The sequence below is a fragment of the Syngnathoides biaculeatus genome, chromosome 15, assembly GCF_019802595.1.
Source record: "Syngnathoides biaculeatus isolate LvHL_M chromosome 15, ASM1980259v1, whole genome shotgun sequence".
NCBI lineage: Eukaryota > Metazoa > Chordata > Actinopteri > Syngnathiformes > Syngnathidae > Syngnathoides > Syngnathoides biaculeatus.
Genome location: NC_084654.1, coordinates 23,288,051 through 23,315,272, shown reverse-complemented (window position 1 = coordinate 23,315,272; position 27,222 = coordinate 23,288,051). Strand labels below are relative to the sequence as shown.

General features: G+C 44.8%; 1 protein-coding gene across 3 annotated transcripts in view; it reads right to left on the bottom strand.

Moving 5' to 3' along the window:
• Positions 1-26,490, bottom strand: part of slc7a14a (solute carrier family 7 member 14a) — a 37,996-nt gene extending 11,506 nt beyond the window's left edge. The window contains exons 1-4 of one of the 3 annotated variants that reach the window (XM_061844985.1): positions 23,659-26,490; positions 22,690-23,019; positions 583-1,004; positions 196-432 (exon numbers count right to left, since the gene is read on the bottom strand). In XM_061844985.1, the coding sequence (XP_061700969.1) occupies positions 196-432; positions 583-889 (544 nt within the window). In that variant the 5' untranslated portion in view covers positions 890-1,004; positions 22,690-23,019; positions 23,659-26,490. Of the gene's footprint in view, positions 1-195; positions 433-582; positions 1,005-8,618; positions 8,632-22,689; positions 23,020-23,658 lie in introns of those variants that run through there. The other 2 variants (XM_061844986.1, XM_061844987.1) reach the window with 2 other exon arrangements.
• Positions 26,491-27,222: the final 732 nt, after the last annotated feature.

The following is a 27,222-nucleotide window of genomic DNA, read 5'->3' as shown; positions in this document are numbered from 1 at the left end:
TTGTCTTTTCGCTAATCATGTTGCCGACCAAAGAAGGATAAATCAGAAAATGAATCATGATTCCTAACAATCGTCGCCTGTTTTAAGTCCACAAAACTGATCCTTTTCTTTTCAACGGGCTTACTTTTACCAGGATCCCTCACTGCTTCCCCGCGTTTTAGTTCATGTTCAGGATCTTTTGTGAACCCGACTCACCGAAGCCGTTGAGCGTCCCGATGTGCGTCGTCATGAAGCCGCTGATGCTGTGGTTGGCCAGCGAGTCGGCCATGCTGCTGAGCGCCGAGGCGCCCGCCGCCGTGCCAATCAGGTACTCCAGGATCAGGTTCCAGCCGATGAAGAAAGCCACGCACTCGCCCACCGTCACGTAGCTGTACGTGTAAGCCGAGCCGGTGGTCTTTGGCACGCGCACGCCGAACTCGGCGTAACACACCCCTGCCACGCGGAACAGAGTCCAAATTTGGACAGAGTCTCCTCCAATCAAGGATGTCCAATGTTCAACCAATCAGGAATAAAGCAACACTTTGTGACATTGGTAAGTTGGACAGAATCTGGATTCGATTGGACTGAGAGGGACTCTCTTACCTGACAAAATGGAGGCCACGGCGGCGATGATGAAGGACACGATGACGCCGGGACCCGCCATCTCTTTGGCCACCAGGCCCGACACCACGTACATCCCGGTGCCCACGCAGCTGCCCACCCCGAGGGACACCAGGTCCACCGTGGACAGCACGCGGGCCAGCCGGGTGCCGTGCGGACCCGTGCCCGACGTGGCCGAATCCAGCATGGACTCCACGGGCTTGGTTCTCAAGAAGCGGGACGTGACGGTGTGCCACGTGGCGCCCCATTGGACCCGGCGGGGGTCCAGCTTGCCCGCCAGGCCGCTCATGCCGACAGTTTGGAGATCTTTCTTTGACGGTTGGGTACGCTGGAAATTTATCCTGAAGGTGAGATCACTGTGTTGTCTTGGTTCTCATTCACTGGATTGTTGGTTCCCACATGGTCTGACGATCAGAAGAAAAAAAAAAAAAAAAAAAAAAAAACGCAAAATGATCACCTCCTTTTTTGGAATCCTTGAAAAGATCATTAAAGTTCAAAGTTAGAAGACGTAGTCAAATTCAAAACTTCATTTGGCATCATTTGCCTGTCTGGGATCTTTGCTAGCGATTGGGACTCGTTTGGGTTGTGTTACCAATAGTCGTTTGCCAACTCCCTCTAGTGGTAAAATTCAGTTGTATTTAACTTTTCAGTACCGGATACTTGCGTTCAATCTTTCAGGCATTTAGCGGTTTTTCCCCTCAATGGTATGCATCGGACGCTTGCTGTCGAAACGAAAGGACCATCGGCGCCAAATTGCAGGTGCGGTCGGACCTCTTCACTTAACGCTCTCATTTCATTGAGCAAACACTCGCCGCCGAGCCGCACGCCCACGTCGCCACTCGGCCGTAATAACAGCCACTACGCCGATGATTGCCGGCACAATTTCAGCACTCCATTTTGTCTGCCGCGCAAACATTTGTTTGGCATCCTCGAGGCGGCTTTTATAATTCAGGAAAATGCGGGGAGGTGGTCGGCGTTGAGGACCGCCACGCAGTTTCCAGGAAATAGTCAGTGGCGTGACGGCGCCAGGCAGGACGGCACGACGGACGAGGGTGAAGTCAGCGTGCGTGTTTGAACGCGGTCCAAACAAGGCGACGCAAAGTGACGCGGGCGGCAGGTGTTCCTGCTACTTCGCGCTTTGCCAACAGCGAGGATAAAGCTCGGCCTTGCCTTCAGGACAAAAAAAAAAAAAAAAAAAAAAAAAGGCGGGGGGGGGGGGGGGATTATCTCCGTAACGCTAACAAAGTGTCACTGACAAGCGAGGGACAAAACATACTGGCTTCAACGTATCACAGCGTGTAATCGCTGGAGAGCGCCGAGCATTTTCGCTCCCTTTCCCAGACGCAGATTTTCCCCTTGACGACTCCGAATTGTACATCGTTGTGAACGGGAGATACATAATTCAATTACATTTACGTACGCTAATTCTAATCCATTACAATACTGAGCGAAAATCTGTACTGAAATCACAGTTGCTTCTATTAATTTCCACAAGTTACATTTGAAAAAAAATTGCTCCAAAAGCTCTTATTTTCCATTGTTTTTTTTGTTTTGTTTATTTTACATAACTTCCTCCTTCTAAAGTTAATATTTATGACTGGCTCTTTCTGGTCATGTGGCATTCTGCCGGTATTGTCAAACATACATATTTTTCCCCAAATCAGATCTCGAAGCGCCACGTTGTGTTCCAATCTATTAGTTTCGAGATCTACAAAATGTTCTACTCATCGTTGCTCTTTATACGAAGAAAATCAATCAATCCAACGTCTCTACTCCAGCGAGACCGACAGAGGACGAAGGTGCCATTGCAGATCAATGGTCCTAAGACAACTCCGGTTTCCTCTTCAGACGACCGATCGGTCATAAGTTCCGTCGCGCGCTCTAGCGAGCCACGACTGAGACTCCGGTCCGCCTCCCGTTTTCTTCTAACGCAGCGTCTGAATAATCCAATTATGGCGTACGGGATCTGGAGAGCAAAAGGTCCGCGAGTGTCTGTGAGCCAACGTTTTGATCCTGTGATGGGACGGTCCAGGTTGCATGGGAGAGGAAAGACTGATACAGTCATCCCCAGTGGCGGTTCTCGAGAGGGGAACAGGGGGCCTCGCTAACACGCAAGAATGGATTTAGTTGTACTGCTCTGTCAGTCAGAACTTTATGTCAGAATGTGCGTACGAAAAAAAAATTCCACGTTGCACTGAATCTGCAATCGGCGAACCGCGATAGAGCAATGGGCAAATGATTGTTGTTTACACCGTTTAAGTATGGAATATCGGATAGTATGCCCCGTCGATTTTTGGACGCGGGTGCAAACAGGGACGCTCGATGGGCGAGGCGCCACGCAACCGAGAACTGACGGAGATGAAAGCGTTGGTTCAAACACTGCTGCAATGATTCACCGGCCAGTCTGCCTGGCATCCCATCATCGCGGCGCTAATGCGACAGGAAGTGTGCCCGCGTGGCAAGAGAAATAAGACGCAACAGCGTACACTTGCAGCAAAGGAAAGTGCGCTCAGACGCCATTGTAAATAAGAAAAACAACAAGAGGGGTCAACGGTCCGGCTTCTGTGAGGAACTGGCCTATTTTTAACAATCTCGTCTCTTTTCGAGAAGCTTCACGACAACGGCGGGAGAACAGCGACGACGACGACGACACGTCTGCTCATTTACACGTTTAGATGCTAAAAGCGGAAATAAAAACAACAACGATTTGGCAATCTTTTTTCATCCCGCGTTCAATTGAATACACTGCAAAAACAACATAGCTAATGTTCAAACCGATGTGTTGTTTAACTGCAAATATTTTCATCATTTTGAATTTGAACTCCGCAACACTTTCCCAGGGAAAAACAAAAAACAGTGGGACAAGGGCAACAAAAGATTGGGAAAGTTTAGGAATGCTTGGTTGACATTCCATAGGTGAACAGGTTCATTGGAAACAGCCGGGCGTCATGGTTGTCTTTAAAAGGAAAATCCCCGAAAGGCTCAGTTGCCCACGAGCGACGTTCACCACTTTGTGAACTGCGTGTAAAAATAGTCTTAACTTCACATTTCTCGGCATAATTTTGCAAGGAATGGAGGGATTTCGTCCTAAGCGGTCCAAAATATCATCAAAGGATTCGGAGAATCCCGAGAAATCTCAGCACTTAAGCGGGAAGGCCAAAAACCGTCATTGGAAAGCCGTGACCTTCAAACCCTCAGGCGCGGGATTAAAAACCGCCGTCTTTGTGGAAAAGAGATTGCCACATGGAATCAGGAATAATTCAGAAGAAGGAACAATCCAGAAAACTGTCGTCGGTTTGTCAGCTAGATCGACTGATGCAAGTTGAAATTCTATCGGGAGAAGCCAAAGACGTGGCGTCATCTGAGATGGACTGATGCAAAGTAGAAACGTGTGCCATGGTCTGGCATGGGGGGGTCGTGAGTGCCCACGGCATGAGGAAGAAAAAGTACAGTCCAACCTCGGTTCTCGACCGCGATCCGTTCAAGAAGGCGGTGCGAGAACTGATTTGTTCGAAAACCAAATCGACATTTCCCGTGTCTGCGTACAGAGGCTGCGTTGTACACGATAACAATGCGCGTCATGGACCGGCTGGTTGGGCCACTTGCGTCAATTGCGGGTTTTTTCGCATTGCGTTCGAATTCACAAGAACAACCGCGTCGTGGGTCAGCTTGTCCAGACGCGCGCATTTTGTTATTTCTGGTTCTTGTCGCGAGCGTTCGAGTACCGATTTTCGTTTGAAAACCGAAGCAAAAACATCTCAATTTTCGTTCAAAAACCAATTTGTTCGAGAACAGAGTATTCGCTGTACGTGCAGGTTTTGGAGAAACGTATGCTGCCATCCAAGCAACGCCTTTTCTGCGACGTGCCCAGCGAGTCCACGCCAAACCACGTCTTGCACGTGACAATAATGTGGGTTCATGGTAAACAATTGTGAGTCCTAGACTACCCTGCCAGCAATCCAATGAAAACAGTGCAAAGTACCACAACAAAGACCCCGGTCAGTTGAGCAACCAAAGTTGTACATCAAGCAAGAATGGGAAAGAATTCCACCTACAAAGAAAAATAAATCCTTAAGGAGTGTTGTTTAAAGGAAATGATATGAATGACGGTGGTAAACATGCCCCCCGTCCCAGCGTTTTTGCAGCCGTCAAATTCGAAAAGTTTGAACATGAAACATTTTGTATTTTTAGTTGATTTAAACGAATGTCGTCAAAACAGGATTTAAATATCATTGTATTCTGTTTGAATTTGTTTAACGGATTATCCCAAGCTTCTTTGGAGTCGGGATTTGTACATGTATGCAGTAATATAATAACACACATACCCATTAACGTGTATGTCCATTCATCTCCAGTACACACACACACAAGCGCTGGAAACATTTGTCTCCCCATTCAATAATGTGCGCAAACAACAGATTTCATGTACACGCGTATTGTAAACATTGACATACACGCGGCTGTTGCTTTGTATGGAAAGCAGATATTTATGCGCGGGTGTGTGCTGTGGGCGTGCGCAAAGTGGTTGCCGTTAGCCATTAGCTGACCTCAGCGCTAACGCAGACAATAGCGCGGAGCTTGGCAGCCATTCATGAATAGCCTATTAAGGTAGGCGTGTGTGTGCGTGCGTGTATGAAATATTAAACAGTGACTTTGCAATATGTAATCCCTCCAAAAAAAGAAAAATGACAAGAAACGTTAATTTATCGAGAAACCACCTTCTTCGAACCCTAATTTGACAGCTCAACTCTGGTATGAATCCCAAATTGAAACCTTCAGCCAGATTTTAAATGCTAACGTTGGTTCAGAACAAACCATACCATAAAAAAAAACAATTTTTCCAATACAAGGTGCGATTAAAACCCAAATCTGAAATATTCATCCAATCATGACATCCAAATTTGAGACCCCAACCCTTGTTTAATACCCTATTTGCACACCCAAAACTTCTCTTGAAACCTTTCTTAGAAATCAATGTCGGGTTTCAAACCCAAACCAGATCTTAAAACCCTAATTAGAAACCGATCCCGTTTGGAACACGAAACCTGCCTTCCAAGAATAATTTGAAACTTCAACCTTGAAGCCAACTTCGAAACCAGACCATTAAACCCTAGTTTCAAATGCAGATTTGAAACGCAAATTAATTTCCACCCATCCATCCCTCCATTTTCTTTACCGCTTATCCTCACGAGGGTCGCAGGGAGTGCCGGAGCCTATCCAAGCTGCCGACGGGCAGGAGGCGGGGGACACCCTGAACTGGTTTCCAGCCAATCGCAGTGCACATGGAGACAAACAACCAATCGCACTCACAATCACACCTACGAGCAATTTAGAGTTTCCAATTTAATGTTGCATGTTTTTTGGGATGTGGGGAAAAAAAACGGAGTGCCCGGAGGAAACCCTCGCAGGCACAGGGAGAACATGAAAACTCTATCCAAATTAATTTCAAAACCTCAAATCCTACATTGACACCCTCATTTCAGACTCTATCTATCTATAGTTGTTTAAAACCCTAACATAAAACGCAAATCCGGACTTGAACACCCAACCCTCACTACGTGCCTTCAAACGTGATTCTTAAAAATCATACCTCGGTTTACAACCTGAAAACTTCGAAATCTCCTTTGAAACTTTCATCCGGCCCTGAAACCCGAATTCGTATTCTCAATCAAAGATTTCGAAAGGTACGTCTTGGCGGTTCGGCTAGTCCAAACGCGACCGTGTCTATGCGCCGAAATCCTGAAACTTAATGTGCATTTTTATTTTACTTTATGGGAGTGGGAGGTGTTAATAAGTTTTGAACACATTAATTGTGGCACAGCATCAACCACGACGACGATGGGTGGTGGTGGTGGGGGGGGGGGGAAATACTATTTGCAGAATTATGCGAGCTTGAAACGAGTACCACAAAGTTAGCAAGCTAAGCTACACACACTAGCATGTGCACTCTGATGTCAGGATGTCTTCGGGGGCTGTGTGTGTATCTGTGTCTGAGTGTGTGCGCAGCCACAATCTGCTGTTGCTAAATTTGTCTGTTGCATAATCCTCGGCTTCCACTCGCTCACGTTTTTTTTTTTGTTGTTGTTGTTTTTCTGACTTCGGCGTCGGCATATGTGACATCTGACTGACACAATTTTATCCATAATCGCCAACATCGTCATCGTAGTCGTCGTGAGAATAGCAAAAGCTCGACTTCAAACCCTACCCTGGCCTACAAACTCTAATTTGACATCTGAATCCGAGTGAACCGGAAACCGAACCCTGTCCCTGGCTTCTAACCGTCAACCGAAAACCTCAAAACCCAAATTTAAAACCCTAACCTTGGCGTCAAAGCCGAATTTAAAATCGGAATCCAGATTTGAGTGGAAACTTGTCTTGAAACCCGGATTAGAAACCCAAACCCTTGTTTGAAACCCTCTCCTTGTCTTCCAAACCTTTAATTTAAAACCATAACTTCGGCTTCAAACCCTCGTTTGAAATCTTAATCAGAATTTGGGCCTTACATTTAAAACCCGCATTCAAACCCGACGTTCTTGTTTGAAGCCTAACTTTACCGCTTATCCTCACGAGGGCCGCAGGGAGTGCCGGAGCCTATCCAAGCTGCCAACGGGCAGGTTCCTATCTTGGAACTCTAAACCTTACTCCAGTCTTCAAACCAGCATAAAAAAAGAGGGTCGATCATGAACAATATTTTTTTTTTTTTTTTTTGCCTTGCCAGCCAATCACAGGACACATACAGACGAAAAACTAATGACATGTTTTTGGAAAGCGAAAGGGTAAAAAAAAAAAGGGTTTCAAATACAGGGAGTCCTCGGTCTCCGACTGAGATCCGTGCCTACAGTTGCGACTTGACTTGAATTTCGACTCAAGTCGGATTCCACCATCAGATTTTGCATCAAAATGCTTAGCATAAAAAACTAATTGACTGAAATAAACAAGATGACGTACTTGGCATTACTGGCGGGGGAGGCTGTGCTTAGCTATTGCCAAGGAACCTGGTCCTGAATCTTCTCCATCTCAACAAGTACCAAAGAACCTTGTTTTGGGATCATTGTCCCCGACAGAGGAACGGAATCCTTCTCCACATGCGCTAAAAACAGGCTTTGTCTTTAATAATTGTCACCGTGATGTTGGTGTCTCTCCTTTCTCCGATATTTTTATGATCTTGAGCTTCGTTTCCATGGTAATGGACTTTCTTTTGGCCGCAGAAGCTTTGCGAAAAGACACAGCTTTCTTTTTTGGGGGCGATAACGTCGAAAAAGGAGGGCGAATAATGCGAAGATACTCCCGGCGCACAAACACGGATAAGCGTTAGCCAGACAAAATGGCGGACGGGGGGGCGGGCGGTGTAAAGTCAAAAGGTCCTAGGTCGAGACCGTCTTAACCGGAGGACTTCCTGTACAGGCCTCTTTTCAAGGTATTGTGAAGGGCGCTCATGTGAGCCACCCAAAAAAATAATAATAATTCTGACATCAAATGAGTCCTCCTCACCAATAGTTGGCGCCACACTGCGACCGTTCGACATACCGGCTACTCACCACGCTCATCAGAAAGTAGGAGAGCTCTACAATTACATTGCATTTTTGGTATCCGTGACGACTCCAGAGTGAACACTCGTACTGGTATCAAAAACCCACAAAAAAAAAAAAAAAAAAAGCGCCAGGTAACTGCACAAAGTATGAAAATCGAACCCAGGACGCACGGAACTGTGAGTCATACGTGCTAACCGCTAGGTCGCCTATTTTTCAGTTGGCGTTTTTTTTTCCACGCGCTGAGTACCTGTGGCGTGCCGAGTGGTTGGGGGGGGGGGTGCATGGTGGTGGTGACGGTGGGGGATCCGAAGACGTCTGTTTTACGAGAACGAGGGATGGAGGGAGGAGGATAGTGAGAGAGAGAGAGAGAGAAAGAGGAGAGCGCTCATGAGGGATTAGCCCACTTCTGCGCTGTGACACCCGAAGTCACGTGGATGGATAGAAAGACGGGATCGGTTGATGGATAGACAGATAGCTGCAACTCACCCGTGTAGTAAATAAATGAAAAAAAGAAAAAAAAAAAAAAAAGAGAGGTGGAACCCCCACCCCACCCCTCTTCCCCTCGGTCCAACGCCGCCTCCCTTGCGCTTCCTGTCCGGTCAAGGTGAGGCGCGCCTGGCCGGCCGACGGCGCCGATGGGGAGGACGACAGCGAGCCGGCTGCAGCATCACCTTTAGTGGAGTGCCCCCCCCCCCAAAAAAAAAAAAAAAAAAAAAACAAAATGAGAGGATGGTTAGCAATAATAAAAATAAAAAAGGGGGGGGGTGGGAAAAGTGACTAGTAGGAAGATACTAAGAGAGGAGCAGGAGGAGGAGGAGGAGGAGGAGGAGGAGGACGGGATCGGGGAGGACTCACTGCGGCACGGCTGGATGAAACGATGCCCGCATCAGCAGCAGCATCTCTGGGCTGGAGGAAGAGGAGGGAGGAGGAAGAGGCGGAGGAGGGCACAGGAGGGAAGGGAGGGGACGATGATGCAAAAAAAAAAAAAAAAAAAAAAGCTTTAAATCATTCACGAAGCTGCGCTGGCGTCGCCCCGCTCGGGTCCACTGCAGCGCGTGCGAGGGCATCCGAGCGCCCCGAACGGGCTTTCGTTCCGTTCGCCGGATGTTCGGCGGCGAGCCGGAGGACGCCCCGGGGGCGACTCCCGCCGCGCGGCGAGAAACTTTGCACGAGGGGAGGGGGCGCGGGCGAAGGCGAGAAAATCGGCCGATTGCGGCGGGGGTCCGGAGCCCAGCGCGCCGGACGCTCCGTTGCGGATAACGCGCGTTTATTTTAGGGCGTGTGCCGGATCGAAAAAAAAAAAATTAAAAAAAAATAAAGAGTAAGTAAATGTGACATTCAACGTAAAAATAAATAAATTAAAATGTAAGACAATTAAATAAATATAGATACATTTTTTAAAAAGGGAATTGTCATTGCTGGGCAAACCACATTTGAAATTTAATTGATTGCGTGTTCTCCCCGTGCCTGCGTGGGTTTTCTCCGGGTGGGCACTCCGGTTTCCTCCCACATCCCAAAAATATGCAACATAAATTGGACACTAAATTGCCCAAAAGTGTGATTGTGAGTGCGATTGGCTGTTTGTCTCTATGTGTCCTGTGATTGGCTGGCGACCAGTTCAGGGTGTTCCCGCCCCCTCCTGCCCATTGACAGCTGGGATAGGCTCCAGCACGCCCATGGTGACCCTCGTGAGGTTAAGCGGCTAGAAAATGGATGCATGGATGGACTTCGGTGCAGGCATTGTGGGCTCAATTCCCGCTCAGTGCCTTGCGACTTACTGGCGACCAGTTCAGGGCGTAGTCCGCCTCTTGCCCGAAGTTCCCTGGCGTAGCCGGCGGCGGTCTGAATTAGTTTTGAAAGACAAATCAACTGAAAATGACAACATTTAGTACAAAATGCTTCTAAATATCCATCCATCCATCCATTTTCTTTGCCGCTTATCCTCACGAGGGTCGCAGGGCGTGCTGGAGCCTATCGTAGCTGTCAACGGGCAGGAGGCGGGGTACACGCAGAACTGGTCGCCAGCCAATCGCAGGGCAGATGGAGACAAACAGCCGCACTCACAATCACACCTATGGGCAATTTAGTGTCCGATTAATGCTGCATGTTTTGGGGATGTGGGAGGAAACCGGAGTGCCCACCCAGAGAAAAGCCACGCAGGCACGGGGAGAACATGCAAACTCAACACTGCCAGGTCCGGGATTGAACCCGGGACCTCAGAACTGTGAGGCCGACGCTTTACCGACTGATCCAACGTGCCGCCCTGGCAAGTTATAGCAACTTTAATTTAAAAAAAAAAAAAAAATGCAATTTGTGACAATTGGGCTGTATTGCTGTTTTGTGGAAACAGTATTTCAATTATTTTTGATAAAATGGCATTTTTGCGGTAAAGCTCAAACATTTTCTCAGTATGGTGAGAATTATAAAAGGTGAGATTTTTATGAAAAAAACTGCACAGAGTTGTGGGAGGGGATAGTAAAGGTATTTGTGGGAAAATATTGCAGTTTAGTGGCAACATTTTTCTTTTCAATGACAGCATTTTTATTGTAAAATGACAAAAAGGAAAGCTTTATAGAAAAAATATATATTCACATTTGTGGTGAACCACTTTTTTTTTTTTAAATATAGAATAAATTCACTTGAGACAACCTAGCATTTTAATAGAAAAATACATTTTTCCTATGTATTTTTATGAAAAAAACTGCACAGTTGTGGGAGGGGATAGTAAAGGTATTTGTGGGAAAATATTGCAGTTTAGTGGCAACATTTTTTTTTTCAATGACAGCATTTTTATTGTAAAATGACAAAAAGGAAAGCTTTATAGAAAAAATATATATTCACATTTGTGGTGAACCACTTTTTTTTTTTTAAATATAAAATAAATTCACTTGAGACAACCTAGCATTTTAATAGAAAAATACATTTTTCCTATGTATTTTTATGAAAAAAACTGCAGAGTTGTGGGAGGGTATAGTAAAGGTATTTGTGGGAAAATATTGCAGTTTAGTCACAACATTTTTGTTTTCATTTTTCCTATGTGGAAACCGGAGTGCCCACCCGGCGAAAACCCACGCAAGCTCGAGGAGAAAATGCAAAAGTCCACACTGGCGGGTCCGGGATTGAACCCGGGACCTCAGAACTGTGAGGCCACCTTGCCGCCTGCTTGAAAATATGATAAGTTTTATGTTTGCGCAAACAAAAAAACTATTAGATGCTACAAAAGTGCACATAAACAATATTAACACTGAATTAATTAGCTTTGAACGAAGGTGCCAGACAACCAAATTTCAGTACTAAAGTCTTATATTTCATATACATTTTTCAAGTGTGCCTCACCACCGAGTGTAAAAACGGAAAGGAGGAGCCATAATCCAAATGAAAACCACATCGCGGTCGAGGCCACTTGGCGATTGTTGCGTTTCAACGCCGGCGGCCGTCAATAAGCTAACACGAGTAGTCGTGGCGACGAATAATGGCTGCGAAAGGTCACAAGTGTGTGTGTGTGTGTGTGTGTGGGGGGGGGGGGTGCTGACATTTATGCTTTGGGGTGGAGGGGAGAGGACACGGGAGGGGGCGTCACCCGATTGATGTTTATCAAGGCGCCAGGAGACGTTCGAGGGCCGTCGGGAGTCCTTGGAGGCTTTTCTCGTCAAATATTCATCACACGAATGCGTTATGATTAGCCGCTGAGGGCGCCCGCGCGGACGCCGCGGACACCTGGCGTGTTTCCCGCCGAGAACCCGAATGGAAGAATTCAGGAGGAAATCAAACAAAATGTTGGGGGAGTATTGTTACAGAATTTATATGATAATGTTACAATAATAATAATGTAACATATATAATGTTACAGAATTTATGTGAATCTGCGTGAACGGAAAATGCTAGCATTTTGTATTCAGTGTTTGCATTTGTATTGTGCAAAATGCCACAAAAACATGGAAAATAGTTTTTAAAAAATAAGACTAATATAAAAATAAATAATAATATACAATGTATTTTATATTTTGTACAAAATTCCTCGAGATTCCTCGAATTGTGTTTGTGATTGGGTAATGTTAGCAGTAATAAATTAGCATTGAACAAGGAACACAAACATACTGTTAAAAAAAAAAAAAGAAAAAAATGCTACAAATCTAATTTTCATGCAACCTTAAACTATGCGCGATAAAACATTTGGCCCAACAATTAAAAAAAAAAAAAAAATAGCTAATATCTTTTAGCAAATAAATGCATGAATAAAAACACCGCAGAAAACTGCTTCACAACAAATGCATAATTAAATATGAACAGTCGCCAGACAGACGGCCACGGCGGCGCCAGCGCTAAATGTCGCGCGACGCTTCGAGCGTCGTGACTGGCCAGCACCCCGTCCGCCCTGGGCGGAGAAACAGCTGTGCGACCCCGAGTGCCGCTACCCAGAATGCATTGCGCCGCGATGCGGTCGGCGGGCCACGGGCCACGGCTGACCCTTCGTCGGGTCGATCGAACGGGAACTACGCTTGCGTGCTTTTCCCGGAGCGCGGACTGTTCCCGTCGTAGGAAGGATGGATAAAGCCTTAATTTGTCAAATTTAATAACCCGTCAGACCATATTTCTAGTAGATTAAATAGATTAATAGAACAACTGCTTTATTGATAGATTAATTGACTCCAGCTATTTAAGATGAACTTCTCCCGACTCGCTATGCTGTGTGAAAAGTACGTTGATGGCAGTACTAGCAAACAATATATATTCATAAAAGACAATATGCGGATTAACTTTACACGGGAGATAAAATACCGTAATTTCTGCCCGATAAACCGCAACTTTTTTCACACGCTTTAAACCCTGCGGTTTATGCGGTGATGCGGCTAATTTGTGCATTTTTTTTTTCTAACAGCCACAAGGGGGATTGGTGGAATATATGTGCCGAGGAAGTGACTTTTTCCGGTCCGGCCCCGTTAGCGCTGCGCTAGCGTGTTACTTCCGTGTCTCAGTGAGTTTTACCAGTATGTTTTTTTTTTTTAACCGGTCCTGCTCGTAGGGTGCGAGCATATGTGCGGCAGTGCTAGCTTTAGCATGCGTGGCGCTGCTAGCATTAGCAAAGTGGCGCTAGCGTTAAACTCTCCGTGTGCCATCTTTCTTTGTAAATATCTCATGTTTCAATGTGGGCACTTGCGGCTTTTACACGGCTGCACCCTACGCATGTACCAAATAGTATTTCCTTTACAAATGGGTGAGGCTTATAACCAGGCGCGCCCTGTAAGGCCGGGAATTACGGTAATAACGTACGATAGTTATCAAGAAGAGACTTGTGTTCGTACATAACGGAATTTCTTTGACACACACTCGTCACGAATGAGACGCACGAGGTAACGTCGGCTAATTTGTTGAGAGCGGACGCCGTCGCGCAACGGTCAATGCGCATCAAACCGCTTGGGAGATCATTGTCGACATTATTATCGTTATGGTCATTATCATGTTTGTACGAATCATCCCGCTGGCCCGCACCCAGCTAGCGGCGTTATCGGCTATTGTTTAGCTTGTGGACTTAGCTTACGCCCTGACCTTTGTCTTGTTTGTGCGCTGTCAAGCGGCGCGGCGCTAATGACCGCCTCTGTCAAATGAACACCCGCGGCGCGTTACGGGATGGCCGACGGCAACCGCGACAGCAACGGGCCCGACCGGAAAGCGAGAGCAGGGATACGGCCTGAAAAATGAAAATCCGAGATTGCTGCCCATCGAGATGCGGTTATGAATATTTAGCTACATGCGTTTCAAAAATTGGCATCCTGTGGCGTTTGCGGGATTGTGAGGTTTTGTGGGGGGGGGGTGTGGGCGGACTATTTATTTCCAGTGAAAAGTACTTCCGCTGTGGATTGCTTCAAACTCCTGAAAGCGGGATGCAAAATAACGTTGCTTTTGTTTGGCGTAGTGTATTTAAAATAAAAATACAAATTTCAAAAAGAAAAAAAAAAAGGCTCCTCTTTTCCAGTAAGTGGAAGCAATTAATGGCTCAGCTATAATAGATGAGGCTGACATTTGCACATCGGGCGCATGAGAGCGAGAAACGAGATCACCATAGCGATGGCCGACGGAGGCCCGCTTTATTAAACGTTGTTGTTTATGTCTTCCTCCTCGTTTCCTTATCTTGAACACACTCGAAACGCGGGGGAGGACAAATGATGAGCGGCGCCGTCCTTCACCGAGCATTTGCATGAGCTGTCATATTCGGTGCGTTATTTGAACTACCCCTCCCTGAAAATTGTTAAGGTATAACTAAGAATATCCATGTATGCAATTAAAAAAAAGTTTGTTTTTTGTAAATAAAAAAAAATGTGTAATACGAAACATATTGTAGATACAGTCAGGTTACTAGTGTATTATTTTATCATGTGGCATTCCTTTGTTTTTTTTGTTTGTTTTTTTTTGCATTCCCCTTCAATAATTTGGGGATTTATTGGGGATAAAATAAAAATGCTAAAATAAAACATTTTACATAAGCATTTTGTATACATTTTATTGAAGTTCGGTACTTTATTCATTTTAAATAATTAAATAAACTTAGGACTAAAATATTATACAGTATATATACAGTATCTTCTCTATGTACCTTTTTTGGCATTTTTTTATATAGCTATTTTATTTATTAAGTTTAACATATGGAGACCCTTAGAAGAGTTTTTGAAAAAAAAAGTGAATTATTTGTGTGCTATCTTTTTTACATACTTTTATGTCTGTGCATACTGTTTTTTTACCGTTATTGTGTTGTTTTTGTAAAATATGAAAAATCAAATAAATATATTGTTTAAAAAGTTGTAAGTTTAATATCTTTGTACTTTTTAAACATAATTAGCTGATTTATTAATTGTAAATTAACTTAAATGTCAAACAAGATGTTACATAAATATTTTTCAAATGTATTTTGTGAAATCATTGGTGAATATTTGCATTGCAAATAATGACAAAAAAATTTAAAATTTAATTTCGGACATAACATTTTGTGCAAATAAAATATTTGACAAAGTCAGCATTTTTTATTAGTTTCATGAAAATTTAATTTATTTAAAATAATTCCATTTAATTCAAATTTGCTGAACCTATTTTGACATAATCAATTACACAATACATATACATATGTATCATCCTATTTTAATGAGCTGTCTCATCCGCGTGTTGGGGAAAAAAAACCGTTTTGTGGCTCTTGGCAAAACAAGTCGACGCAGCGTTTGTTTTGCAAGTTTGCATTTTTCACTTTGCGGCTTCCGCGCAGCCAACGCGTAGGAGCCGTTTTCCCATCCAGGAAATCCAGCCGAGGTCAGACGCGCCTCGTTCCCCCGCGGCCCCACCCGCAAACATCCGGCGCGTCCGTTTGGACGGCAGCGTGATTCATTGACGTGAAAAAGCGCCTTTTTGTCACTTCCTCCATGAGAAAAATTTATTTAGAAAAAGATTTTCTGAGATGTGACATCATGATATTTCGTTGAAACGACGGCAGCTAACGACCGGACGGCCAAGCGGGCCTGAGTGCCAATTAGTCCCCCCGTAAACGGGGAAAAAAAAGACACCCCCGAGGTCAGTAGAATTGACTCTGGAAAGGGGGCCGGGGGTCAAAGTTCACATTCGAACCAGATGATTTTCATTTTGTGAACCTAAACAAGAGAAGATATGATTTAAATGGCATCACGTAGCGAAAATGTAGTGAAAATCTCAAATTGAAGCTAACTAGCTAGTTAGCTTGCGATATGAACTGTCAAATTGTATCATTTTCAAGTAGTTGTAGCATGAATATCAATTAATTTTAGTGTTATTGAGTAGCTTGGGTGATTATAGTACCGTAATTCCCGTTTTACAGAGCGCACATGGTGATAAGCCTCGGTACACAAAGTTTAACGCTAGCGTGACTGCGCTAACGCTAATGGGGCGGTGCTAACGGTAACACGGCAGCGCCAGCGTTAATGCGGCAGTGCTAAGGCTAACACTAGCGCGGTGGTGCTAACGCCAACAAGCGTGGCGGCTGTGAAAATAGTCGCATCTTGTAGGAATTACGGTAGTAGTAGTTTGTGTAGGTAGTTTTTGCATCACTAGTAAACATTTTTCCATTCTCACTGAGCAGCGTTTTTGTTATCGAGCAGTATTTGTCTGTCTATTGTGGTTGCTTGTGCGTCAAGATGCTGACTAACAAAGAGGCATCTATTCAACTAAAACCCCCCCCGAGTCTCGCTTTCATTCTTTTAACAGCAAAAAAATAAAAAGTGTATATATATATATATATATATATATATATATTTTTTTTTTTTTTTTTTTTTAAAGGTGGATGACCTTTTGAGAACCGAGCGCAGATCCCGTCGTGTTTTGACTAATCCGATAAAGGGCAGCGGTTGATTGGATTACGCGGCAGGAAGTGAAGAACGTGTCCGAGCGCGGCCTCGAGTGACAGAAGACGACAGGAAGCATCCGACCGGTGGCCGACGGGAGCCGAGATCAAATCAGCGGCTCCAAACTGGAGCCAGATGATGCGGATCGTCTTACCCCGGGGACGGAGACTCCGACTTCGCGGGATCTACTTTTTTCCCAAAACCAGATTAAAGTACTTTGTAATGCAGTTAGTTACGCCGTTTGGAAGTTGGGGTACATTTTCCAGTCAGTCATGACGAGCGTATTGATCCAAATAAATATTAATATCGATGCTGCTCAATACCCTAGTTTCAGTTTCAGCTTCTCCAAATATTTCTTTGAACAAAACTTGGAGGGCGGTTCCTTCAAATAGTTTATTATCCATCCATCCATCCATTTTCTGTGCCACTTATCCTCACAAGGGTCACGAGCATGCCTGTGCCAATCCCAGATGTCATTATGCAGGAGGCAGGCCACACCCTTAATTGGTTGCCAGCCAATCGCAGAGCACATAGAGACAAACAACAGTCGCCCTCACAATCACACCTACGGGCAATTTAGAGTTTCCAAATAACGTTGCATGTTTTTGGGATGTGGGAGGAAACCGGAGGGCCCGGAGAAAACCCACGCAGGCACAGGGAGAACATGCAAAGTCTACACAAACGGGGCTTGGATTTGAACCCCAGTCCTCAGAACTTTGAGGCAGAAGCGCCAACCGGTTGGTCCACCGTGCCACCCCAAGAGATTCAAATCCAGTCAATTACGGGGCTAAATGTAGGACGGAATACATTTTTGTGCAAAGAGTAATCTTTCGATTTGACTTGGACCCTCACGTGCCTTAACGTACACCCATCCACATCTATTGCTTCAAAGATGAAAGTCGCTCTGCAAACTCATTCGCTGCCATTGACGTTCATATCCGTCAAACGGAATTCAACCCCAAAAAGAAAACGTTCTGATTTTGAAACTTGAGGCGACGTACTGTCGTCAGGCTAATGCGGGGAAAAGAACCGATGGAGTTGTACGACATTTCTCAGACAGGCCATTTTCATTTCATTCTGGGGGGAAAACTAATATTATGGATTTGTGGGAAAAAAAAAAAATGTGGTATTGACTTTAGTACAGAGACAATTAGCCGGTCGAAAACATCTTATCAACAATAAGCGTAATTTTTTTTTTTAATTGGAGTGAGAATTGTCATAAGAGTGCCTCATGTTTCGACCCGAGTGGCGTTCACTACAGCAAATAAGTGCTGTTAAAAAAATGAAAAAAAAATAACACCATCTGAGAGGGCGAGATTGAGAATGCGCGTTTATGCATGCAATTAATTAAAGCGTGCGCGGCCGAGTGCGTTGGCTCTCATCTTCCCCGCCTAATTACAAGCATCGCATTTCGTATTATTTAAAAGCAAAACAAGCACGCCAATTAAAATCTGCAGCGTTGGGGAGCCGAGACGCGTTTAATAACGACGCCCGCGCATAAATGCGCCGGCGCGATTTGTGAACAGATGGTGAAGATTTGAATTTATTTGTTTTTTGGTTCAATCAAGATGGAGGCAGAGAAACGAGCTCATAAAAGTCAAACAGCGGCCTCCGCGCCTCGTCATCAAGCCGCCGGATGTTTGAGGAGGGAGTTCATGACGCTCAAACAAAGATATTAATTCAGACGAGTGTTTATTACCGGGATCGGGATTACGAGATTGAGGGAGGGAAAAAAAAAATAAAAATAAAAATTGCATTCTTCCTGGACGGTGATTGCTTCATTAATTTCAGACATAAAATGGAACTTTTTCAGAAGGCTGCCAAAATGGCGGCTCGACACAAAATGAGAAATTAAGTGGACGAAGGCGGCGTCTTTTTTTCTTTTTTTCTTTTTTTTTTAAAAAAAGCTTTTTGATCGCCCGTAAATAGAGAGACGTCCGGTCGGGACAGGAGGGTGGAGAGCAAGATAACAAAACGTCAGGCCAAGATAAGCAAGATGGCCGCTGTGTGCGCGTGCGTGTGTAGTACACAGAGTACAGTAGTGAAAAACATGTTTTCAGTTGAAGTGTTGCTCATACAGGAAGATAATACACGACTTTCCTGACTCAAAGGCAACACAAGCACACGCGTGCGCACACTCGCTCGCAACTCTTGCATTCTAAAGGGACACGCGGGATTTTTTTCTTGGATGCTAACAGGAAACAAAAAATAATTAAAGATTAATTGATGATTTAAAAACATGTTCGCCCCCGCAGGATTCCGTGCACACAATTTCAAAGACGCTAAGATCAAATGTTCGAGGGACGTTCACTCGTTCAAATTGCGACGTCGGTCTTGAAAAGAGCAAGACTATACGTGCCGTAATTCTCGGCCTACAGAGCGCACCTGATTATAAGCCTCACCGACTACATTTGTAAAGGAAATACCATTTGGTACATACATACGCCGCAGCTGCGGAAAAGCCGCAAGTGCCCACATTGAAACACGATTTACAAGATATGCAGATACAGATATTTACAAAGAAAGACAGTACACAGAAAGTAAGCTAGCTAACACTAGTGCTAGTGCTAACGCTAGCACTAACGCTAACAGGCCAGTTAAAATAAAACCTACATTGAAACGTGAGGTATTTACAAAGGCGGTACACAGAAAGAGTTCAGCGCTAACGCTAGTGCCCCGCTAGCGCTAATGCTAGCACTAATGCTAGCACTAACGCTAACAGAGCTGGTTAAGATGAAACTTACCGGTAAATATCACTGAGATACAGCAGTAACACAGCAGCAACACGCTAGCACAGCGCTCACTGGGCCGGTAAAAGTCACTTCCTCGGCACATATATTCCACCGGTCTCATTCTTACCTTTTCCGCTCGAGTGCCCCCTTGCAGCCGATGGGAAAAAAATGCACAAAATAGCCGCACCCACGCATAAACGGCAGGGCTGAAAGCGTGTGAAAAAAGTCGCGGCTTGTAGGCCAGAAATTACGGGACGTATGATTATAAAAACATTTCATAAGTTTGAGCATTTTGATCAAAGCACCCTGGCTGAAAAATGAATTTTACAGTCTGCTTTATGTTAAGGTTATTACAGTCACTGTAATAACTGCTTTACGACGAAATCTACAATATTGTGACATTAATCTCAATTTTCTCCGTTTCCTTTTTATCTTAACAGACGTTGCGTCTTCCCAACGAAGCGACGGGGGGAGCGTCGATTTGTGTTCAAACATCGCGCTTGAGCTCACTCGACGCGGGTCAATATTTGGACTCCATCAAACGGGCGAGTGGGAGGTCGGGAGCTTCGGCGGGGAGACCAACGGACGTCCCGGCGCGACGGGCGCTCCCCAGACGTGAGTACTCGGGAACGCCGACGGAATTTGGAAAACAGAACATGAAAGTACGACGGCGTTTGAAGTAGCAGTGGCTATGGAACTAATCGTCCGTCGTTTGAGATCTACCGACGAGAGCGTTGCGTCTTTGGGAGTCAGCGTCGGGTCCACGCTCTCCTCCGCCTCGAGCCGAACCCGAGCACCCCCCCTCGGGGGTCTCTGGCCCACGCTGTTTTCATAGCCGCTCCCAGTCCTCCTGCATCCACAAACGCAACGTCGGACATGTGCGCCGCATTACGCCCACGTTCACAACACTTAACTCAACGCGCTAAACTGTCAGTAAAGCGTAAAAATAAGTCAAAATGTGCAGCATTGCTCGAATTCCCTTTTTTTTTTTTTTCGAAAACTTTGGTGTCGTGCTTTGCGGGCATCAAGTTAAGAATGAAAATATCACCCAAAATGGCTTCCCCTCCTGTTCCACTGTGGCCGCGGGTGTCGAGACTTTTTCAAGCGTCCTATTGCAATAGACGTGGCCGTTCAATTTTGTGTCAACAGATCTATTTTTTTACTTATCTCCCTCATACATACATTGGTATCTTTTGACGTTTGAGAATTTGCTATTACACTTCTATGACATCATAAAAGACCTATTTTTGGTACCCCGCTTCTGCCCAATGCCAGCATTATGCCTCAAAAAAAAAAAAGTCAAATCTATTTTCTTTTTCATTTTTTTTAAGACTTTTGGCCTTCTTTCTGGCACAATGAAAGTCCGGTGATTTTTCTGATTCTGATGTTTCTAGATTTAATTCTTCCACTGTCCATCCACCCATTTTCTTTCCCGCTTATCCTCACGAGGTTCGCGGGGAGCGCCGGAGCCTATCCCAGCTGTCAACAGGCAGGAGGCGGGGCACACCCTGAACTGGTCGCCGGCCAATCGCAGGGCACATGGAGACAAACAGCCGCACTCACAATCACACCTAGGGGCAATTTAGAGTGTCCAACTAATGTTGCACGTTTTTGGAGATGCTGGTGGAAACCCGGAGAAAAGCCACGCAGACACGGGTAGAACATGTAAACTCCACACAGGCGAGGCCGGGATCGAACCCTGGTCCTCAGAACTGTGAGGCCGACGCTTTACCAGCTTATCACCATGCCGCCTAGTTTGTCATAACAATAAATGTATTTTTTTTTTTTTTAAGTGACTGGTTCTGGCCTTCTTTCTGGCATAATTAAACTCTGGTGATCGTTTCTGGATTTGGTTCTTCCACTTTCCAACCATCCATCCATTTTCTTAGCCGCTTATCCTCACAAGGGTCGCAAGGAGTGCTGGAGCCTATCCCAGCTGTCGACAGGCAGGAGGCGGGGTACACCCTGAATTGGTCGCCGGCCAATCGCAGGGCACACGGAGACAAACAGCCGCACTCGCAATCACACCTTGGGGCAATTTAGAGCGTCCAATTAATGTTGCATGTTTTTGGGATGTGTGAGGAAAACAAAGTACCCGGAGGAAACCCAGGCATGAAAACAGGTCCGGGATCGAACCCGGTTCCTCAGAACTGTGAGCCCAACATTGTACCAGTTCATCCAGTGTCCCAGCTAAATAAACCCAGCAAATAGGACACACCCCAATACTCTCTACTCCTACTTGCTGGCAGCAGTTTTTTGGTGTACTTTTATAATATATATTATAGACGGTGATGATTACAAATTTAACAAATCTCACATCTAGTAGCACGTGGGTGCGCTTTGAAGCGCCGCGTGTATTTCCATTATGTTGGGCCCTCGGTCCCGGAACGACCTCGAGCGGACTCCGAATGACCTCGTTGGTCTTTTTGTTTCATTTTTCATTTTGTTTCTCCCGTGTCTTGTGTTCTTTTACGCGTACATTGTATCATTACGACGTGGCTCATGCCATATCTCCCGAGAAAAAAAGAACACAGTCTCGATAGGTTTTTAAACTTCTGAAATTGTGCGCGTACTGGAGTCGTCGCAGGCGAGCAAGCGTCCCAAAATAGCCGAAAAAAAAGGGAACTTGGGTCACCGCGGCGACGAGACAATGCCGAAGACTGCACGGATCAGCGCGGCCTTGACGTTGTTTTCAAGACGTGTCGGACAACAACGTTCGCGACGGATGACGCGACATTTTTCACGAGTGAGCGGCAGGATTCCAGGATTGACGGTTGTGTCACGCGGCGGCCGCGATGCCGGAAAGCGTGGGAGGGAGGGGGCCGAGCGGACACCTGTTGGGAAGGCCGGGGGCGTCGCCTCGGCCCCCCCCCCCCCTCGTCACTCCCCGGTTTTATTTTTGGTCCGTGTTGCAAAAGCACAAATGAAAAGATAACGCGGAACAAAACGTTTAGATCACGACGCCGCGGACGTCAAGACAAGGATGGGGGAAAAAAAAAAAAAAGACTTCGTGTGGCGCAAAGGGAAACAAATTCACTAGTTGCACTTTTGCTGATATTGTTTCAAATACATGCAAAGCCATTTCAGACTGAAGTCATTACGTTTGTTTGTATTTCTGTAAAATATTTTCACTTTTGTAAGATTATTTTCATTTTATAGTTTGCAATTTCAGAATTTTCACCACGACAGAATTTTTTTTTTCATTACTATTAAGAGGCTTATTTTATGTACACTTTTTAAATCAAAACATATTTTTTTAAAACTCTAAAGTTTTTAAATAATAATAATTAATAATAATAACATTTTAAAAAATTTTAAAACAAAACATTTAGAGATTTTTAAAATGAAATTCTAAAAATTCAAGTTCTAGTTAAAAATTGAAACCCATTTCCAAATGAGATTCAATTTTAACGTGCATTTTTAAAAATATAATTAAATTTAAGATAAATGCCCGGTCTGGTGACTCACCTGGAAAGCGTTGGCCTCACAGTTCGGAGGTCCCGGGTTCGATCCCGGACCCGCATGTGTGGAGTTTGCATGCTCTCCCCGTGCCTGCGTGGGTTTTCTCCGGGTGGCCGCTGCAGTTTCCTTCCCACATCCCAAAAACATGCAATATTAATTGGACACTCTAAATTGCCCGTAGGTGTAATTGTGAGTGGGCCTGTTTATCTGTATGTGGCTTGCGATTGGGTGGCGACCAGTTCATAGAGAGCTGGGATTGGCTCCGGCACTATGGCGACCCTTGCGAGGATAAGCAGCGCAGAAAATGGATGGATGGATGGATACATGAAAATGAATCTAAAAGAAAAATACAAAAAAAGGACCAAATTAAAAAAAAAAATGTAAATGCCCTTTTATTGTTTACATTAGCGGTGAGCTTTCAAATTTCTGAAGGAATTAAGAACTACCGTAATTTCCGGCCTATAAGACGCGACTTCTCTTGCACGCTGATGCGGTGATCCGGCTAATTTGTGCAATTTTTTCTAACGGCCCCAAGGGGGCACTGGAGTGGAAAATGTGACTGGTGGAATATATGTGCCGAGGAAGTAACTTTTACCAGCCCGGCCCCGTTAGCGCTGCGCTAGCGTGTTACTGCCGTGTCTCAGTGATTTTTACCAGTATGTGTTTTTTTGTTGTTGTTCATTTTAAACCGGCCCTGTTAGCGCAGCGGCGCTAGCGTTAAAATCTCTGTGTAGCGTCTTTCTTTGTATACGTCTCGCGTTTCAATGTGGGCACTTGCGGCTGTTGCACAGGTGCGACTCATGTATGAACCAAATGGTATTTCCTTTACAAATGTACCGGGTGAGGCTCATAACCAGGTGCGCTCTGTAATGCGGGGAATTACAGAATTCAAGCAAGCTCGAAGAATAAAGCGCACGTTTGTCTTTTTGTTGTTGTTATTGTTGTGGCCCTCACGTGTTTCCAATAAGAACTCACCCGAGCCGGCTTCCATCTTCTTTCTTCTCCGCCGAGCGCCCCGCGGCTTCCATCCCTCCGGATGCGGGACGCCGCCCCCCGACATTCCGACTACCTGCCAGTCCGCTAATGCGTCATGAAAAGACACGCGCGTGCATGCACGTACACACAGAGGAAAAAGTTCAAAACCCCGCCGGAGGGGGACCAGGTGGCTAGAAACAACAACGAGGGTCTTCAGGAGAAGCGAAGGCCTCCGAGCGTTGCGGACCAACATCGGGAACAGGTTCCACGCGACGCATTGGAATTGCAATGTAACCTTGCTGCAGGGCTACAAATCAGTTGTTGCAATAAATATTATTATCCTTTGGATCAACATGACTGATAATTTGGGGGGGGTATTTCAACTGATGTAATTAACTTGTAATAAGCCCTTGCCTGTCTCTCGAGCTGCATTACTCACTTCTTAAAAACTGAATATTCAAGTAGTTATAGATTTATTGTGCTTTACATCTCAATTAAAGAGCTAGCTGGAAAATGTCCAAAGATAAGCACTTTGAATTTTTGCCAAGATTTTTCTTCCGACAGTTTCAAATCTTCACAGAAAGTGAAGTTTTGGGCACAAAATCTCTCAGTTTCACTTTTTCAGGTTTTATTGTATTTTTTTGGGTATGGATTCCGGAGGCTGAGATTCCATTCCTGCTGTGTTGTTCCACCCAACACAAAACTACAAAACGTTTTGTTTTGTTTTGTTTTTTTTTTGTAGATTTGTGCTCAAGGTCCAAGTTGCTCTCATTTCACAGGTGGTGAGTTTAACCCTTCGATTAGTTTATGCTGCCACCTAGCGGAAAGATGCATATTTGCTTTCAAGCCACGCAAAAAGCTGATGACGGCAAACAGAGGCGTCGCTAGGACTATTTTGGGGAGGGGGGGGGTCGGTTTCCATATAATGTTCTCAAACCCCACCCCTTGTCAGGGATGAGAATGAGCAATTTGGAAAAACACTGAAAATGTCTGCCTTTGGCACGAATATTTTTAGATATTTTTGAAATAAATCACACTGTTAAATTGTGACCTCTAGTTACTTCTAACAGGCCAATCATAACATTTTGAAAACTTAAAATATGAGTCCAAACTTAGCCAGACATAAAAATGTAGACAGTGAAATCTATATCAAATAGGCTACTGCACTTACAAGTTATACTTCAGAAATCTGCACACAATTTGTTTATAAAATAAATATGAGAGAAAGATCATGAAATATACAAGTGAGGAATAAAATGAGTGTTGTACAGGGCCAGTGGCACAGATAGGCCTAATCGTATTAAACAGTTGTCAATAAAATATTTGAGAAATTTGCGGTCCAACTTACCTGTGTTTCCTGGTTTGGATATGCTCATGGATATTTTTTGGTCCTCGGCTTCCATAATCGATCATGTCGAAACACAGAGTGCACAGTGTCCACTTTTTGCATGTGGTCGGTGAGACATGTTGATACCATTTTCGTTCCTATTTGCACGATTACACTTTTTTTTAAGTGACGCCCATCAGAAACATTTTTTTTTTTTCCACCCCGTGGTTTTTAGCAATTTCTCTGGCACGATGTTCATCTTTTCGCTCCGAGGCTTTGGGCATACGGGCAAAACGTGCAGAGCGCTCCCTAACATATGTGCACGTATGCCTACGTTATAACAATGCCGTGGTTAACAGAATGCTTCTCTGAGAAATTTTAACAAAGTGAAAATATAAATGAAAATACCGCCAAAATGCTGCCAGAAATTGGAACGTTGTCGTTATTATAAACACCAAATTTAACGCAAACAGATAGCAATGCCCTTTTCCGCTATCACAGCTGTGATTAATTTCACGCAGAGCGTCGCCGACGGATGCTGGCGGCCGATCTTGATCACAGCCTCGCCCGTGTCAAGCCGCAACACCCCTCCCAAAATTTTCTCAATGGATTTACACAAGTTCTTTTGGGGTCAGTGGATTTTTTTTTTTTTTTTTTTTTAAATCTCGGAGTATCCACTGTAAGCTAGTGAGTACCATCAGGCTTTCTGCTCTTTGCTGGCGCACAGCTAACTAACGCTCGCTGCCATTGACGGCTTTGACGGTGGTGAGAGTGGTAAGGAAGTGAAGAAATGGGTCAGAGCAGGTCGGAACAGCGAGTGGAAGGTGTCTGGTGTTCTATGTGACAGAAGAGTATCCGCTAGGATGAAGTGCAAAGTTTATTAAAAAAAAAGTGGAGAGGTCGGCCATGATGTACAGATGAGAGACGGTGGCACTGAAGCGACGTCAGGAAGCAAAACTGGAGGTAGCGGAAATGATGGATGTTGGGGTTGGATAGGATTAGAAATGAGCTCAGCCAAAGTTGGATGTTTTGGAGACGAAGTTCGGGAGTACAGACTTGGATGGTTTGGACATGTTCAGAGGCGAGAGAGTGAGGAAATTGGTAGGTACCAAGGAAGAGAGAGCAAAAGGAAGACCAAAGAAAAGCTTGACGGATGTTGTGAGGGAAGACATGAGGACAGTGGGTGTTCGAGAGGAAGATTAGATGGAAAAAGATGACGCGCTGTGGCAAACCCTAACGGGACAAGCCGAAAGGAAAAGACGACGACTGCCGCTGACTGCTTCAGAAGTCTAATAATGTTTACTGGGAAAGCTGGCAGCGATTAAAACACGATTTCGTCATCTTTGTGAGCAGTTTGTGAAATGATGTGCCTGCGTGCTACTTTTGTCAGAGGTTAAAGTTCAAAAACCCCCAAGGCACAAAGCCTCCCCCCCAATTCCCTCAACCATAACCTTAAAGAGGGAGATGCCATGGTTACTACAATTCTTTAAAAAAAAAAAAGGCAATCTTTTCTCCTTTTCCAGTTGTAATTGACTTTTATTTCTCCCAGATGACTTTTTTTTTAAGTCACATTTCAAAGGGGGGGGAGGGGGACATTATGACCATTCAACAGTGTGAAGAAAATGTTTTCCCCAAAACTATATTTACACTGCATGCACACAACACACGAGGCTTGAGTATTTGTAGCGTTAACAGTTAAACGTAAAGCCAGGAAGCCCGAAGACAAGAGATCGATGCTACGGAATCTATCATGTCCAAGTTAAGTCAAAGCAACAACCTGCAGTACACAAATTACCACGGAAAAAGAAAAAAGAAAATAAAATTACATTAACGCTAAGCCCCGAGGAAATTTACTTTCCATGACTGGATGTAAAGTGCGCCCCAAATCGGTTTGTAACAATTACGAGACGAAAAGTGTTTTGGTTTTTCTCCAAGGAGGATTCATAAAAGTTAGATGCCACTAAAGCGTTTGGGAACTCATTTGCATCTTTGGGTGTCATTTAGGACAGCTGAGGCCCGGGGGCAAAGCTAACTAACCAGAGCGGGCGAGGGGCACGACCCCGAGAGGAGCGACCTGCTGCTTTCGCCAGGGGGGGTTGAGGGGAATCCCGACGCATCAAAGGCTGGATACTGTCAAGCATGAAGCTTCTGCTCGCTCGCGGAAGAGTGGTCAGGTTCAATTTTGCGCAATTTTTAAGCTTCGTTTTATGGAACAGACCATGTTTTGTTTTTTTTTT